Source organism: Hemicordylus capensis, chromosome 5, assembly GCF_027244095.1.
Source record: "Hemicordylus capensis ecotype Gifberg chromosome 5, rHemCap1.1.pri, whole genome shotgun sequence".
Taxonomy (NCBI): Eukaryota; Metazoa; Chordata; class Lepidosauria; order Squamata; family Cordylidae; genus Hemicordylus; species Hemicordylus capensis.
Genome location: NC_069661.1, coordinates 166,517,648 through 166,535,927, shown reverse-complemented (window position 1 = coordinate 166,535,927; position 18,280 = coordinate 166,517,648). Strand labels below are relative to the sequence as shown.

The window sequence follows — 18,280 nt, the reverse complement described above, 5'->3', positions numbered from 1 at the left end:
AAAAAATATGGAGTGGCCATCCTGAGGCTTAGTGTTGGGACTACAACTCCCATCAATCCCAGCTGAAATAAACTGGGCTGGGGATGATGGAAGGAGTTATCTAACCCCTGGAGAGCCTCAGGATGGCCACCCCCGAAATACATGTTATTTTTGTCATATTAATAGTCACACAAGGCTCGGGAGCCATACACCTGCCCTAGAACGAGGGGTAAACTCAGACTGTTTAGCTAAGGACAAATCTAGAGAAATCAGGTCCAAAGCATCCTTTTGAAATAAAAGGATTTTGAGACCAGCACCTCAAAATCATGGAGCAAATCTGGAAAGTGTTAGAAATATAGTAAGTGGATTTTTAAATATATATTTAATCTGATGCTATGCATGTCTAGAAGCAAACTTGACTAAGTGCAGTGGGACTTAATCTTAAGGGTGGATAAGATTATGGTCTTAGTTAACTTCTGATCTAAGCTTTTCAGAGTAAAATGGTAATATGTTTTCAAATTTATTGCTGAAGATATGAGTGCTAGTGACATCATTTCCTCTTAAACCTAAAGATGGTATTCATATTTATAAATCGCTAAGGACATATGTGACAAGCCCCACCCACACAATGCTTTACCAATCAGAGGAAACAGAGCAGAAGCACCGTGGTGATTGGGCAGTGGGGATTCCATATGCAGATAGGAAGGAGGAACCGGTGAGAGCAGAAGCACTGTGGTGATTGGGCAGTGGGGATTCCATATGCATATAGGGATATGATAGTTATGCATATGTAGATAGAGGAGCATTTGATGGTTAAGGTCAGTTGGAATGCAACTGTTACTGGTCAGAAGATGTGCTTGATTGTAGAGGAGAGAATAATCTCTCTCTATAAAAGGATAGTGGGCAGGGGTCTGTGAAAAGAGGGGTCACAGGGGCATAACTACTATTAGGCAAGGGGAGGCAGCTGCCTGGGGGCTCCTACGCCTCGAGGGGCCCCCCAGAGGCAAGTCACACGACTATATATTGTGAAGTGTGTGTGTGTATGTATCAGCGAGGGGCCCATTTTAAAATTTTGTCTCTGGGCCCACTCCAGCCTTGTTACGCCCCTGAGGGGTCATGAGGGAGGAAAGACCCCCTTCAGGAGAAGGAGGCTGCCACTGTGTGAATTAGATGAGGGAACAAGATGAACAAGATCTGATAACTCAGGAAGGAAGGGAGAGAGAGAGAGAGAGAGAGAGGAAGAAGAAGAAGAAGAAAGACGAAAGACAGAGAGGAAGAGTGGGTGGAGGAGAAAGAGAGAAAAAGAAGGGAGGGGAAGAGAGAAAGAAGGAAGGGCGACGGACAGGCCTGGGCCTGTTAGCAGCCTGAGGGGAACTGGTGGCCATGGCAACAGCAGCAGCGAGGAAAGGCCTGGTCAACCGCTCCTGCTGCTCAGGCCTACTGAGGCCATTGGCAGAGGGAGGCAGGCAGGTGAGGGATGGGCCCGGGCCAGTCAGCATCCTGAGGGGAATGAGTGGCCATGGTGGCAGCGAGGAAGGGTCTGGTCAACTGCTATTGCTGTAGGGAGGAGCAGGGCTCAGGGTGAGGGGGTGGGGATCTCTGGGGTTAGGGGGCTGCAGCTTGGCCAACTGGTGCTAGCAACACCACAGCCGCGACCAAGAGTGGTGAGGGGGATGGAAGCCATGGGATGGAGGAGGAGGAGCAGGAGTGCAGCTCAGGTGAGGGTGGAGAGATCTCTGAGGTGAGGTGGCTGTGGTAGGGGGTGAGGGGAACATTTAAGTACTAGTGTGCAGATGCTCTGTGTGGGTTAAGCTAGTTCTCTGAATTTTAGCTGAAGCAGGAGGAGCCATTATGACTTGAGGCAGGGCTATATGAAACTTGATAAGCATACACCCCCTTGCTGCTTGTTTCATTGGACATAAGTCCTATTGTGCTTTAGTGTGATTAGAATTGCAGTTGTAGATATACATGCATAGAGTTGTTTGGTTTTTTAGCACTTTATAAAGAATACAGCCATGATAATATTGCCTCTTTTCTCGAGTCCTCTGAAAACCTAGTGAAATTTGGAGATATGTTTGCAATGGCTTTTCACATCATGAGAGTTCTTGAAAATTCGAATGTTGTTATCTGTTGCCCAGCAGGTCCACTTTACAGCCTGGTTACGGATAACATTTATCTGGAGCTCTACTTCTGCCATGAAACCAGCTCAGCCACCAGTGTTTCAAAGGAAGCCTTTTCTAGCTGCCTGGAATGCACCAACAGATCATTGCTCAATGCGATATAATGTCACAATTAACCTGAAAATGTTCCATGTGATTGGAAGCCCCTTTGCTAAAGCAAGAGGACAGAACGTGACTATCTTTTATGTCAACAGGTTGGGATATTACCCATGGTATACTTCGCAAGAAATCCCTGTTAATGGGGGCCTGCCTCAGAATTTCAGCTTAAAGACCCACCTGGAAAAAGCTAGGCAGGACATTAACTACTACATCCCTGATAAGAATTTCACTGGATTAGCAGTCATAGACTGGGAGCACTGGAGGCCACAGTGGGATCGCAACTGGAGTACAAAAGATGTTTACAGGCGGCAGTCGAGGAAACTCATTTCTGAAATGCAAGAAAATGTTTCTGCAAATGCCGTTGAACATTTGGCCAGACTTTCCTTTGAACAAAGTGCTCAGGCTTTCATGAAGGAGACAATTGAGCTGGGACTTCAAAGTAGACCCAAGGGCCTGTGGGGATACTACTTATATCCTGACTGCCACAATTACAATTTCCATGAGCAGAACTATACTGGCTCTTGTCCAGAGAGCGAAGTGTTGAGGAATAATGAACTCTCATGGCTGTGGAACAGCAGTGCCGCTCTGTATCCTTCCATTGGCATTAAGAAATCCCTTGGAAACAGTGAAAATATATTGCGTTTTTCACAGTTTAGAGTTAAGGAATCTATGAGGATTTCTTCCATGACATCACATGATTATACTCTGCCGGTATTTGTTTATACCCGACTAGACTATAGAGATGAACCATTATTATTTCTTTCTAAGGTAAGCTATTTTGGGAATAATAGCAACTGCAGCTATAGGACGGGCATCGCGAAGCAATTAAGCACATGTGAGCTGTGTGGCAGCAATATCTTAATTCAAATCTCATGTCAGTCAAGAACATCCTAGACAGTTTAGTTTCAGCCACCCACCTGCAACACAGGGACAATAATACTGACCTAGCTTAGCCCGCTCTCCCTGCTCAGCTCCCCAAACCGGGTCTCACTGATTGTGAGACCCGGCTCTATATGTTACTTTTGTAACATTTCTCTGAGTGGCTTGCTGCATAGGCTTATGCACATAAATGTTTATTTAACTTGATTTCATGTTGTGCTCTTCTTGCCTAGAGCAAGGGTTCCCAAATGCCATTGTGGCTAGGGATGATGGCAGTTGCAGTCCAACATCATTTGGGGACCCAAGGTTGGGGAAAAAACATTGGTGTTATTCAGTAAATTCTACTGGTCTAGAATATTGTCTGAATAAGACCAAAGTTGTTGTTTTTTAAATGGAGGGTTCACCCCCTCCCCCACTGCACTGGAGTAATTGATGACAAAAACATACTACTAGCTTTGGTTTTGTTAAGTACAGGTAGCGATCTAAGGAGGGAAAGCACATTTTAAGCCCAAAGAGCTGTTCTTTCCCATAATATAACAGGTGTTCCCAAGACACCACAAAACAGAGGAGAGGAGAGCTGGTCTTGTGGTAGCAAGCATGACTTGTCCCATTAGCTAAGCAGGGTCCACCCTGGTTGCATTTGAATGGGAGACTAGAAGTGTGAGCACTGTAAGATATTCCCCTCAGGGGATGGAGCCACTCTGGGAAGAGCATCTCAGTTCCAAATTCCCTCCCTGTATTTTCCAAGATAGGGCAAAAAGAGATTCCTGCCTGCAACCTTGGAGAAGTCATAGCAAGTCTGTGAAGATAATACTGAGTTAGATAGACCAATGGTCTGACTCAGTACATGGCAGCTTCCTATGTTCCTTTGTTTATATTCACAGACATGCAAGTGACCAGTGTCCAAGAAAACATCTTAAATAAACCAATTATTCTTAGAACAATTATTTCAGTTGTATGACTCTAATGCTGCCTTCGGACATAACACCGAACTGTGGGCCCAATGGACCCACAGTCTCACATCTGCATTTGGCGAAATGGGGTGCTGCCTCTCTGCTGTCATGCTGATTGAAGAGAGGAGGGGGAACTAGCTGCTGAGGCTTTGATGAAGGACAGCCCTGACAGCCAATGGCAGCCAGAGTGAGGGATGAGCTTCATCCTTCAACTCCAGTTCAATGAGGATGCAAATGTGGTATCAGCGTTCATATGTAATGCTGGCACCGCAGAAATGGAGTTTGCGGCAGCAGAAATCCACTCTGAACTGAAGGTTTAGACTGGAATTCAGGGTGGGAAACCACAGGTCCCTTTCTGTTATAAACCTTGGTTGCCAGCATTTGGACATATGGCTATGGAAACCGAAAGTGAAGGAACCTCCAGTTTCCTATTATGTCTGAATTCGGCCTTAAAAAAGAAGACCAAGATGTATTCTTTCTTCTGGCATTCTGAATGTTCAAAAGAGGCAAAATCTAGTCTCATATTTTGAATAGTAAGACCATTCCTAGTTCATCAAATAATCAGATTACCATCAGTTTGGTACAGCTCCACCGAAATTAAAGTAACAAAATATCTTTGCTAAGGATGTGAAGTTAGCCTGTTCACCACTGAAACAACATATAATGGGGTGGGGGGAATGAGTGCAGTAAAATGTAAGTGGAACATAAAGATGTTCTTATAAACATAAAGAAGAACATAAAGATGTTCTTCGTTATCATTATACCTACCATTGAGTTGGTAGTCCAGTTATTTCAAGATTGCCCCCTCGTAATCTACATGACCCTGTGAGCTTTTAACTAACTGTATATCTGCCTTTCTTTAGTAAGATAAGTAGTGAAAGAACAGTAATAGACTGATGATGTTTTCTTCTGTTTCCAATGTAGCAAGATCTTGTTAGCACTATTGGAGAAAGTGCTGCGTTGGGAGCTGCAGGAATTGTTATTTGGGGAGACATGAATTTAACTTCATCCGAGGTAAACCAATGCCTCAGTTCTAACTTGGGAATAGTATTCAATGCTGTAGACATAATTTTGGCTCCATGCTATCCTGTTTTCATTTTGTTTATATTTTAAGAAAGCAGTTCAGCTGACAACTCCTTCTCTTCTAGCTTATGAAGATGGTGTAATGATGCCCACAGGTCAGCAGTAGGAGAGGAAAAAAGTGTGTTATGAATAAATATTGTTAGATCTCTGTGCCCAGATGAATAGTGTCATGCAAGTCAGGTGGCCTTCAGTTATCCTCTTCTTGAGGTCAAGGTCAGGCTGTAAAGGAAATATTTGCAGCAAAGTCTTACTCATTTACAATCTTATTCAAACATTTTCCTTTTCTAAGAACTGTAGTTCTGTTAAGACAGTGAGAGATTTTGAACAGAATTCTCAGCACTTTCCTCAACTGCAGTACCCAAGATTTTTTGGGAAATCTTGACAATTAAAGTGGCATGAAACGGATATAAGTTTGTTGCATACTTATTGTAGGCAACAATAAGTGATTCATTGCAAGTGAGTGGGCAAAGTTGCCACTCATTTGAGAAATTGTTTAAAAATGCCCCTGAGTGGTTAGGAGCTTTTGCCTCTAGGTCTAAGGTATTTATTCCCCATGATTCTACATCAGCTTATAGACTGGTAGAATACAAGTACAAGGGAAGATTCAGAGGATATGAGTATAAGGGCTCATCCAGTAGTCATTCTCAGATATACCCAACCAGAGGAAGCAGCCTGAGCTACACCCTTCAGGTTTTATTCTGACCGGTAGAAACTTCAGCCATGAATCTGCCTCCATCTTACCAGGTGTCTTGGTGCTTTAGCCACCCCCCGCCCCCTTTCAAGCTTTTGATCCAAATGGCCTCTACAGGTCTTTGGTTTGCTTCACTCTCTACAACTAACTGTAACTCATCTTTGCCTCTGTCTTTGTTCCCATCTGTGCAATAAGGCACACTATCTGCCATTCCTGTGCTTTGATTGCTTCCTGCTATGTTTCTCACTTCAGCCATAGCTTTTCTCCACTCCCTTTGGGACCACCCACTCTTGCATCCTCTGATTTATTTAGATGCCTAACTTGACTAGGGATGTGCAGAACTAGTTTGATAGTGAACTGGACTGCTGTGAACTGGGCTGGTTCAAGTGATTCGATCATAAACAGCTTTGAGCTGGTTCATCAGACTGACCAGCCCAGCCAATTGGTTTGACCGAACTGGTTCAAATAACCGTGGTTTGGTCCGAATTCAGACCAAACCGCGCCAACCAGTCCGTGCACACTCTTAAACTTGACTTCATCCCCAACCCCCCTTTTAAGAACAATGAATCTGTCTAGCTCCTTCTAAGTTCAACTTCTATACCCCACATTAATAAACAAAGCCAGTGTCTAGTAATAGTTCCTCTAGGGGCCTACTGCTGCAAAGGTATACTTTCTCAAAGCTTGCAAGGATTCATTGGACTCACACGGCATGACATTGCTTTGCTTTTTAGATCGAGGAGGTGGTAGCTTTCTGTCAGGTGCCGGGAAATACATGTATCCATCTATCACCTTTTTCTTTAGAGGACTACTCTGGCAAAGACGTATACCTATTTGATCCCCACTGCTTTTAAAACTTACCTGACAATTAGAGTGAGCAGATGCATGATCTAATAGGACCCCTGAACTTGTTGTATTTGTATAGAGGAAGAAATTTCAGCAAGTATAGCTTGTCGTGCCATAATGTTGCCAAGGTGGGAAAAGCACAATACAACAAACCTGCAAAATATTAAACATGGACCCTAAGCAAGATGAATTATGAACTTTCAGTAAAGCAATTACATCAAATCAGTGCAATTTAGTTGAGCCCACTGCCCTAAAGACAAGACATCCTTTGTTCCCCCACCCTATGCATCTCTTTCAGTCTTCACAATAAATACAAGGTGACTTGATCAGGTACAAAAGAGGATCAGGCCTTTGAATCTTCAAAACCTATCTAGAAGTGGGAATTTCAGTGGGTACAACTTTTTACAGCCTGTATATGATAAGCCACAGCTGCTAAAATCCATTTTTCTATTCAATTGCCCTGTCCTTTCTTGCATGGTGTTAGCCTATTGGTAGCACAAATTTCAAGAACGTCTAGCAATGTGAAATCAGGAATCTAAAAAAATAAAAATAAAAATAAATTCTCATGTTTCTTTCTAATGGGCTTATTTTCTTTTGGTTTAAAACTATATAGGGTCCATTTTAGTGTGCAGTAGTAGCACTAGTAGAAATGACATTGGCCATGCTTTCATACCATTTGTAACATTTGTCTTCTGCTCTTCAAAGGTCAACTGCACAAAGGTGAAACAATTCATTTCCTCCGAGTTAGGTTTCTACATCATCAATGTAACCAAAGCAGCAGAGCTGTGTAGCAGGCATCTTTGTCAGAACAATGGGCGATGCATACGAAGAAGCTGGAAGGCCTTGGACTATCTTCATTTGAATCCTGACAATTTCCAAATAGAAGCTTCAGAAGAACAGGGATTTACTGTGAGAGGGGAAGCATCACCTACTGATCTTCAAATAATGGCAGCGAAATTCACCTGCCATTGTTATCAAGGATTTGGAGGAGCTGCTTGCAGGGAGATTAAGACTTCAGGCTGGCATCCTGGAAATGCTGCCAATTTACTCTCATCCAAAGGAGCAGTTATGATAAACTTGGCATTCTTAACCTTTTTAATTTCTGAGATGTTAGTTCTGACTTAAACTGCACTAAGTTCCTCCAGGATCTGTCACATCAGCATCCGGCTGCAGAAGACAGAAGCAATTTAAAAAACCTGATGATCTGTGCAGCACGATCTGATGCATGTTTGCTCCTGAGTAGCCTTAAAGTTGCAGTTGCAGCTTTAAAAGTGATTCAACTTGATACTGATGCATAGAAAATACTGGGTCTGCAAAAGAGTTGTCTACAGACAGTGATCAAGGCAAGAAGATTCTGAAAATGCTGCTTATAGGAGCTTCTGCATAGTAGCTTCCTGTTACTTTGTTAATGCAAAGGAAACCTGAAAATCAGAGCTGAGATCATGCATCCCCTGGGCAGATTGTATGGCCTGGATATGGCCTGTGTTTGCTTTCACCTGCATCTGTAGTGCAGTAAAACAGGACAAAAGTGAGGGCAGATAATCTGATACAATCCTGCCCCCAGAGACGTATCTAGGGAAAAGAGCACCTAGGGCAAGCATTGAAATTGCGCCCCCTGTCCAAACATCTGACACCCAACTTTCAGATAACTTTACCATAATATCAGCTGAAAAATACAAGTCAGGCTCGTTAATCTTTTAATGGTTAAGCCATGGTTAGTGAGGCACCAACACTGCATGTTTTCCAGCACACAGTAATATAACGAATCAATGTTATGCCTAGAATGAATGAAATAGAGTTAGAATCCATTCAACTGCATTATTTCCAATCAATTTGGGGTATAAGAACCCCAGTTCAGTGCCAATAATGTGAGCAGTCCAATCTGAATACCAGAGATAAAGAACATTCATGAACTATTCCCAAAAGATCCTTTGGCTGTGTGGATCTCTGTCCCAGAGCTGTTTGAAGCCTACTCGGTTTGAGCTCAGTTTGAAGCCTACTTTGGGAAGAGCAGAAGCAGCTTAAGGAGGTGAGCAAGCTTTTCTAAACAGAAGAGAATCAAGCCTCCCCCCACCCCCCCACCGCTTCAAACTAACAGGAGGAAGGAACATTTTGAGGAGCTGGTTTCTCTTAAAGGGATAGGTCCTAGTCTGTGTGGGTGTTATATGCCAGGGCTAGCATTTGCCAGGGCTAGCAAATAACTGTGGCATCCAGGCAGAATCAAAGTCAGGCAGGCCGAGGTCTGCCAGTACCCAGTGGGTACTGAGGGCAAAGCAGAATCAGTCAGGCAGGCCGAGGTCACACCAGAAGCCAGTGAGTACTGAGGGCAAGGCGTAATCAGAGTCAGCAGGCCGAAGTCACACCAGAATCCAACAGGTAGTGAGGGCAAGGCGTAATCAGAGCCAGGCAGTCCAAAGTCACACCGGAATCCAGCAGGTATTGAGTGCAAGGCGTAATCAGAGTCTGGCATGCCTAAGTCACACCGGTACTGAGGGCAAGGCGTAATCAGAGCCAGGCAGGCTGAAGTCACACCAGAATCCAGTGGGTAGTGAGCGCAAGGCGTAATCAGAGTCTGGCATGCCAAGGTCACACCGGAATCCAACGGGTACTGAGGGCAAGGCGGAATCAGAGTCAGGCAGGCCGAGGTCACACTGGAATCCAACGGGTACTGAGGGCAAGGCGGAATCAGAGTCAGGCAGGCCGAGGTCACACCGGAATCCAACGGGTACTGAGGGCAAGGCGGAATCAGAGTCAGGCAGGCCGAGGTCACAACGGAATCCAACGGGTACTGAGGGCAAGGCGGAATCAGAGTCAGGCAGGCCGAGGTCACACCGGAATCCAGCAGGTACTCAGGTCAAGGCGGAATCAGAGTCAGGCAGACCGAAGTCATACTGGAATTCAATGGGTACTGAGGAGAAGGCAGAATCAGAGTCAGGCAGGCCAAGGTCACACCAGAATACAACAGGTACTGAGGGCAAGGCGGAATCAGAGTCAGGCAGGTCGAAGTCACACCAGAATCCAGCAGGTACTGCGGGCAAGGCAGAATCAGGCAGGCAGGCCAAGGTTAAGCAGTGAGGGCCAGGAATCAGAAAACAGGGCAAGACTGGAGAGTCAAGAAAGCTCTGCATGCTCCAAAAAGGAGCCAGCTCAGACTGCAGGCTTTTATCCTTTTAGCTCTGGCTGGAGACAAGTAACTCTGCCCCAGGGCAAGGCTCTAGATGGTTTCAAGGAACCTTGCCTGATGCTGTAGTCTCAGGCTTTGTTGAGTCTGTGCCAATGTTGTTTCCCTTAGTGACCCTTCGGAATCCAAGTCGATGGTAACAGTGATTTCGATGGCCTTACGTTGGTTGGCTGAATGTGGTCTTGGGGTATGGGGCCTTCAGATGACCTTGGGCATCTTGGATCCTTTGAGATCTGTGGTGTAGATCCAGGTCCTCCTCCGAGGTCTCATCCAGAGGGGACAGCCAGGCCTGACTGTAGTTGATGTCCGCAAAGGACAAGTTGTCTCATCTTGGCAAGGAAGAAGCAGCAAGAGCTAGCGGGGGTGCTCCAGCAGCCAGGTGATGGCATTTGGGGGGGTCCCTTCCACTGCTGCTGTCTCACCTCCGAGGGGTTGCCGCCGGAAGATCAGCCGGTCTCAGTAAGGGCTGCCCCTGAATCCATGGCCCTTGGGAAAGGTTAGATGGTTCTTCCCAAGGGCGTGGATTTGGCCAGGAGTGTGGTGGCGTTGGTGTGGCCACAGAGCTGGAGACCAACGGTGGACGTCCCCAGTAGCAAGGGGGTGGCCCTGTCTTGGGGGGCCCCAGCGCTTTGATCGTCAGCGCTGGCAATGGTTCGACTCTCCGCCGAGCCGATGGATCATGCCATTTTGATGGCAGAGGCTTTGGCGGAGGTCTCCCCATTGGGGTCAGGGTCTTCTTCCCAGATGACGCGATCTGGGGAAGAGCCATCTCACTGGGCCGGCCAGAGAAATGGCTCTCCCCCAGTGAGAAGAAGCCCTGCCCAGCCCCCCCAAGGTCCACAACCCCATTGCTCCTGGGGATAGATGTCAGTCCTCTTTCAGGGTCCACCGTGGTCTCCAGCAACCTTCTGGGGTGTCTCCCCTCCCCCAGGTGGGGAAGGGGTTTCACCCCAGAAGGCACACTCCCAGCCCGGGCATTGCCCAGACGAAGACCGGCTTTGGGGATCTTCCCCAGGAGGGCTGGTGGTCTGCCCTCCTGTGGCGGCTTCCCCTCGCTGCAGCTGACTGCCTGGGGCTGGCTGGTGGATATTTTTGGATACTTCACCCTTTTCTTGGGTGATCCCACCACAGGTGCTGGATCACCCAAAAAAAGGGTGGTTTTCTCAGAACCAGCCCCAGGCTGCTGCAGCAGGGGGGACAGCAGCAGCTTCCGGTCCCCCAAGTGGCTGCTGGAGCTGATAGGCCTGCTCTTGCTTGCTCTTGCCTCCTCTGCCCCTGGAAGGAAAGAAGGAAAGAATTCTTGATTTCATTTTTAATTTTTTTTTTACACATTTATATACCACCAAAATTCAAATTTCTAGGCAGTTTGTTTGGTCAAAAGCAAGTCTCAGAGGTTTACATTGCTATTACATTAATGTTAACTTTGAATGATGTGGGGGACCCATCGCTCGGAGTTCCCCAGGACTAGCTAGCCTTGGAGATTTTGATCTGGGGGAGGAACACCCAGAGACGCCTGACCTGCATCTAGCCAGAGAGCCAGGCTTATTGCCCTCCTGAAGTGCTTTCAAGGCCACTGGGGGAGGAGCTGCATCCACCTAAGGGCAGGCAGGCATTCAGCAAATGCATATAGAAAACATCGAACCTCTTGATGAGTATCTGTGCCTTACCTAGAAGAGGAGAGAAGGGGCTGGGAAGTGGGAAGACCCGAGTTCGAATCCCTATTTAACCATGAAACTCACTGGTGGACTCTGGGCCAGTCATGTATCTCTCAGCCTAGAGAGATCAGTTTTAACATCCTTCAGCTCCTGGCTGCCATGAGCAGGAATCGGCCCTTAATTCAAAATCAGGTGAATGTAATTAGCAGCTCTTGCTGCTCTCTCTCCATCCTATGGCGAGCCCTTTCCCCGTATTAATGGAAATGAAGGGGGGAAATGGAGAACTCTTCTACTTTGTAAGGGGCATGCAAGTTAATAGTGCCATCTAGGGAGAAAGTCTTTGGACAGAAAGCAGAATAAATTGAAAAGGGAAGCTGTGGAAGCAAGTAAGAGAAAGGGGAGCAGGAATAACATAGCTCAAAAAAAGATCCAGCCCACAATCCACCAAAGTTTTTCACAAATGAGTCCTACTGAAAGGCATCAAAGAGACCCTAGTCTCGATGAGATAAGTTCCATTGACATGACTGTGGCTGGTGTTGTGAGGAGCTTTTGCTGGCCAGTGAGTTGCTTTCTTCTTGCTTCATTTTCCCCTGACTTCTTCCAAAGGTTCCACTGCCACTTTTTGTACATTATGTAACTGCTGTCTTTATCATTGCCTCAGCTATAACCCATAACTACACACGTTTTAAGCTTTGTGGTGGTCAAAAAACCTGCTGTTTTTAGGACCATTTCATGTTCATTTTTTATATTTGTGTCCTACTCTTCCTCTGAGGAGCTCAAAATGGTGTACATGTTTATTTTTATCCTCACAACAACCCTGTGAGGTAGGTTAGGCTGAGAGATACATGACTGACTCAGAGTCACCCAGTGAGTTTCATGGTTGAATGGGGATTTGAACCCGGGTCTTGTCAGTCCTAGTCCAACACTCCAACCACTACGCTATGCTGCCTCTCCAGAGTTAGGGCTATCTCAGTCAATGGGCTGTGGGGAAGAGGCTGCCTTAGTTGGTCTGATGATGATCTCCAATTAGGAATGGGCAGAGGGAGTGTGACTTTGTTGGATCTCTCATCAACTTTCAATACTACCGACCACAGTATCCTTCTGGAGCGTCTGAGAGGGTTGGGGTGGGAGGCAGTGCTTTGCAGTGATTCCACCTCTTGGGAAGATTCCGGATGGTGAAGGCATAACCTCCCTAAATGCCTGCCTGGAGGCAGTGATGGGCTGGATAAGGGATAATCAGCTGAGACTGAATCCAGATAAGGTGGAGGTACTTATTGTGCAGTGGGGTTTCGGGATACAATTTGGATCTACCAGTTCTGGATGGGGTCACACCTCCCTAGAAGAAGCAGTCTGGGGGTGCTTCTGGATCCTAACTTCCCCCTAGTGTCCTAGGTTGAGGCGGTGGTTGGAAGTGTTTTCTTTAAGCTTTGACTGATACACCAGCTTTCTGAGGCGTAACTAGGGAAAACAGCTCCTAGGGCAAGCACTGAAATTGCGCTCCCCCGCCCCCCTGCCCCAACATCTGACACACATCTTTCAGAAAACTTTTATTTTACCATAATATTACCTCAAAAATTACAAAAATAACCAAAAATGCAATAAATAACCAAAAACGCAGCAAATACAACTCACGCTCATTAACCCCCTGGTTTACGCCTGCTCTCTTCCTATCAAGAAGGCACTATTTGTATCTATTTTAGTTTGATTGACACAATAAATGTTAGACCTTATGGAACTGTAACATCTGATTTCCTTTTGAGACCAACATCCTCCTGTTTTACCTGACAAACACTTATCAGGTCCTGGTTAAAGCTGCTTTGCTATAAGGTCTTCAAACAATGTATTCAGCTGTGCTTGCACTTGCAATTTATCTTTGCCAAAGATAAGACATGATGAATGTTCAAAGTACAACTAAGTCTCTCTTAAAACCTTTGGAAATATGTTTTATTTGCTATTCATGTCAGATCTGTGTCGCAACATTGCAGATTCTGAGGAGTTGATTGCAAAACCTCTGTGACCCAAATAGGGTGGTACAATTTGCAACAGCCAGAACTCCTCCAAAGGCCCAAATAAAATTCCAGAAAAGAATGCAATGCAGCCTTTGTCTAGCACTTTTTAGCCCAATTTATTTAACTAACAGAGTTATGCACTTAATGAAGTATCTGGTGGGGGGGGGAGGAAAGGGCAGGCAGGAGCCGCTCTCTGCCAGTGCCGCGGGCCCCAGGTGCAATGTGAGCCGCCGCCGCTGCCTCTTCCATCTTGGGGTGGGAGGCCGCCCCTGCCCCACCGGCCACGCCGCCACCTACCCAGCCAAGAAGAACTTCAAGCCAGTTGCAAGCCCACTGTCCACCACGCCGCCCCAGTATAATTTTAAATAAAGATATTATAATAATTGGGGGGGAAAGCACACACACCTTGTCCACTGTGAAGACTTTACTGCGTTGGCGATGATGATAATGTTGTTGTTTGCTGGTTTGGTCTCCTTCTTCCTTGTCCTGTGCAGGAGCCCCAGCCAGCAGTAGCAACAAACACAAACACAAACGCTCGCTCTCTAGTCGTCACCTCAGACAAATCCACGTGCGTGCAAGGTGACGAGAGCAGCTGGAGTCACACATGTGTGACTCAGTGGGGGGGGGGCGGGGAGTCGAGTGCCAGCCCAGGAAGAGGTCCGTGTGCCCAATAGCGAAGGCAGCGAGGGTGCCCAGCCAGCCTGCCAGCCGGAGCCGAGTGAGCGCGGGTGGGGGGGGGGCCCTGGGAGCATTCGTGGGGGAGGGGGGGTGCCGTGCGCTCATGGGGACTGCTGCCCTGCTGCCGGCCTGAAATTTTTTTTTGTAGGGAAGGAGGGGATCAGGGTGGGGGGGGTCATGGCACTTTTTGGCGCCCCCCACCAAGTGGCGCCCAGGGCACGTGCCCTGCCCCCCCCGTGGTTACGCGTCTGCCAGCTTTGTCCATTTCCTGAGATAAATGACCTCAGAACAGTAGTACATATGCTGGTAACCTCCAGACATGACTACTATAATGCACTCTATGTGGGGCTGCCTTTGTTCATAGTTTGGAAACTGCAGTTGGTACAGAATGCAGCAGCCAGATTGGTCTCTGGGTCATTTTGGAGAGATCATATTACTCCTATACTAAATGAACTACATTGGCTGCCAATAAGTCCCCGGGAGAAATACTACAACTGCTACCAACATTTATATACCACTTTTCAACCAAAGTTCTCAATACATAAATAAGATGTTTTGTTTTTATTTTATAATCTATCCAACCCTAAGCAGCTTAGGCCCTGGGTATTTAGGAGAATGCCATGAGCCCTATTGCCCACTGAGATCATCTGGAGAGGTTCATCTGTAGTTGCCACCAGCTCATCTGGTGGCTAGACAGGGACAGGCCTTCTCTGTGGCTGCCTCGAGACTCCGGAATGCACTCCCTGCTGAAATAAGAGCCTCCCCATCTCAGACAACTTTTTTAAAGTCCCGAAAGACTTATTTTTTCACCCAAGCTTTTTAACATTACTATGCTTTTAAACTGTTTTCAGGTTTTCATTTTTGTCTTAATTTGTTCTCTGTTGTTGTAAATCACCCAGAGACAGAAGTTTGCGGCAGTCTACAAAGCTGGTAGGTCGATAGATAGATAATCTGGCTCAAGCTCCACAAAGCCAGGAAACTGAACCTAGGGCTGATGCCTTAACAGATGTGCCGTGTGATCAGTAATGTGCAGTGTCACAGAAGATGCTAAAAACTGTAGCACTGCCTATAGTCTAAGCCTATAGTCACTGCCAGAAGAGAGACAAACCAGTGATGATCTTCTTTTCCTCTGAGCTTGGGACAAGCTTGGGATGGTGTTGCCTTCCAGCCTTTACTGGAGTGCACCATAAAACCTCTTTTCAGTTGAGTCAGCACTGTATAAGCATGATGGCTAAGATGCTTCATAAGGCTGTACAGGAGCAGGACAACATGGGGCATCTTCACTAGTGCCCAGCTTTCCATCCTCCCCATCTTGATTTGGGTCTTGAAGACCAAAGAAAAGGATTGGTGACAGAGGGCAAGTTGGAAGTGAGCATAATTTTTGAAATTAGACCACATCATGACTGATCACGTGGCATATCTGTTAAGGTTTCAATTTCCTGGTTTGTGGAGCTTGAGTCAGATTAAGACAGCCTTAATTTTGGCAGGGTTTTTTTACCATCTAATGTCCATGGTTTGTGAAAAGGAAATTTATGGTTGTGTTTCTGTGCAAGTGTGTTTGCATTTGTGTTAACCTGAGCTTGTATGTGGAAGGGCTTTTGTTTCTCTCTGTGTGTGCTTGTGTTGCATACGTGTGTGCTGCTAATGAAACTGCCTCGAGGGTGATTGGCCTGCATCCCCTAGTTCAGGCAAATGCGGGGAATTTAGCTCAAAAGGGGAGACAGTTCCAATCAGCCTTAATTTGTGCAAGCGTATGAACTCAAGAAAATTGGCTTGAGAGAGAGAGGTTTGAATTAAATCAAAAAGGAGTTTATTAAAAATAAATTACTATGTGGCCCTAGTCTAAAAGCACTACAGATATGCTAAGAAACAGACTATTGTAAGGCACATTTCGCTTAAAGTTCAAAATCATGTGTAAATTCCCAGGCGGGCTAGAGAGGTACTTTCAGAGGGGCAAGATTACAGAAATAAGAGAAAGGGATAGATTCAGCCCTGAAGGAGCTGGGCAAGAGGCTATATCACCTGTCCTGAACACCAAGGTGGTCTGCTGGAGTTTCTTGTTGCAGTCTGATGGGGTCTGGAGTGAGAGGCACTGAGATGTTTCACAGTGGGAGTCCCAGGTGTAATAATACACAAGCAAGCACACTGGGTCATGGAGTTATGGATACTTCTATCCTGAAACGTGCCTTGAGGGCACATTTCTTTTGTTTTGCTCTGCGGAATAGGGGAGCCCAGACAACCTTATTTTTTGGAATGCATTGTGTCTTAGCCACTGTTCCCTCTAAGGCATGCGTGTGTTTTTTATCTCCACTCAGTTAATTTATTATTATTTCTTGTTTACACAGACAGGTGTTATTGACTGGTTTGTTTTATCCAGACATCAAGTCCTTCCCAAGGACCTGGGATGGCTAGATTTTATTGTCAATTGTTATAGATATCGTCGCAGAATATAGGCTGTTCCCAGTAAAGCTGCTTTTTGTAATTGGCTGATGGTGATTTCTGTGGCCCCTATGGTGTTGAGGTGCTCTTCAAGGTCTTTTGGAACTGCACCCAGGGCGCCAATTACCACTGGGATTATTTTGGTCTTTTTCTGCCACAGTCTTTCAATTTCAATTTGTAGATCTTTGTATTTGGTGATTTTTTCTATTTCTTTTTCTTCTATTCTGCTATCCCCTGGTATTTATATGCCAATTATTTTCACTTGTTTTTCTTTCTTCTCGACTACAGTGATATCTGGTGTATTGTGTGGCAGATGTTTGTCTGTTTGTAGTCGGAAGTCCCATAATATTTTTGCATCTTCATTTTCTACCACTTTTTCAATTGTATGGTCCCACCAATTTTTGGTTACAGGTAGCTTGTATTTTTTGCAGATGTTCTGGTGTATCATCCCTGCTACCTTGTCATGCCTTTGTTTGCAGTCATTCTGTGCCATCTTTTTACAACAGATGATTAGGTGGTCCACTGTTTCATCTGCTTCTTTACAAAGGCGGCACTTGCTGTTTGTTGTGGATTTTTCGACTTTTGCTCTTATTGCATTTGTTCTTAGTGCCTGTTCTTGCGCAGACAGTATTAAACCCTCTGTTTCTTTCTTCAAGCTGCCATTCTTAAGCCATTGCCAGGTCTTGGTGATGTCTGATTTTCCACTTATATTGTGCAAATATTGACCATGCAGGGGCTTCTTTTTCCATTTTTCTGCTTGGTTCTTGGCTTGTTCTTTTTTGTAGGCCTCCTTTGTTTCATTGGTGTTGAATAGTTTCTCATTCTTGACCATTTTAAGTGCATCTTCTTCACTGTCCTTGATATATTCTTCAAGGCCTCTTTTCTCCTCCTCTGCTGTTTGATGGACTTGCAAAATTCCTCTTCCACCTGAGCTGCGAGGGAGGTATAGCCTATCGACATCACTGCGGGGGTGCAGAGCATGATTGATGGTCATTATTTTCCTGGTCTTACGATCCAGCGTCTCTAGCTCTGCCTGGGTCCAGTCTATTATTCCTGCAGTGTATCTGATAACAGGTATAGCCCAGGTGTTTATGGCTTATATGGTGTTCCCGCCATTGAGTTTGGACTTGAGGATTTTTCTAACTCTCCTGATGTATTCACTTCCCATTTTTCTTTTAACTTCAGTGTGTGCGATGTTATCAGCCTGGAGAATGCCCAAGTATTTGTAATGTTCTTTCTCTTCCAGGTTCTTGATCTTGCTTCCATTGGGCAGTTCTATTCCTTCTGTTTTTGTTATTTTCCCTCTGTTCATTATTAATGCAGCACACTTGTCTAGTCCAAACTCCATCACCACCATCATCATCATCATCATCATCATTATTGGAATGTCCCACTCTGAATGTCTGTGTGCACACACTGCCTTGATACTGCCACCCAGAACAAAACTCATTCCACACACAGATGAAAAAAATTAGAGAGAACACTGGTCTTAGTCCTTCCTGGGTAGGAATGTGTGTGAATAGCCTATGGCATTCAAGGCTGATTGTGAGGATAATTGGAGTGTGCAGGTGTGTTTAAAGAATATCCTGTGCTGGGACAGGCTTTCCAATA

General features: G+C 45.7%; 1 protein-coding gene across 5 annotated transcripts; it reads left to right on the top strand.

The window, feature by feature from the left end:
* Positions 1-720: 720 nt before the first annotated feature.
* LOC128325727 (hyaluronidase-4-like) lies at positions 721-13,627 on the top strand. 5 transcript variants are annotated; one of them, XM_053251419.1, is made up of 4 exons: positions 721-797; positions 2,121-3,026; positions 5,015-5,104; positions 7,413-13,627. In XM_053251419.1, exons 1-4 carry the CDS (start codon positions 789-791, stop codon positions 7,830-7,832), a joined length of 1,425 nt encoding a protein of 474 aa, XP_053107394.1. In that variant the 5' UTR covers positions 721-788; the 3' UTR covers positions 7,833-13,627. The 5 variants fall into 5 exon arrangements, with proteins under 5 accessions (XP_053107394.1, XP_053107393.1, XP_053107392.1 ...); XM_053251418.1 differs by having other exon boundaries at positions 2,118-3,026; XM_053251417.1 differs by lacking the exon at positions 721-797 and adding an exon at positions 804-822.
* The last annotated feature ends 4,653 nt before the right edge of the window (positions 13,628-18,280 follow it).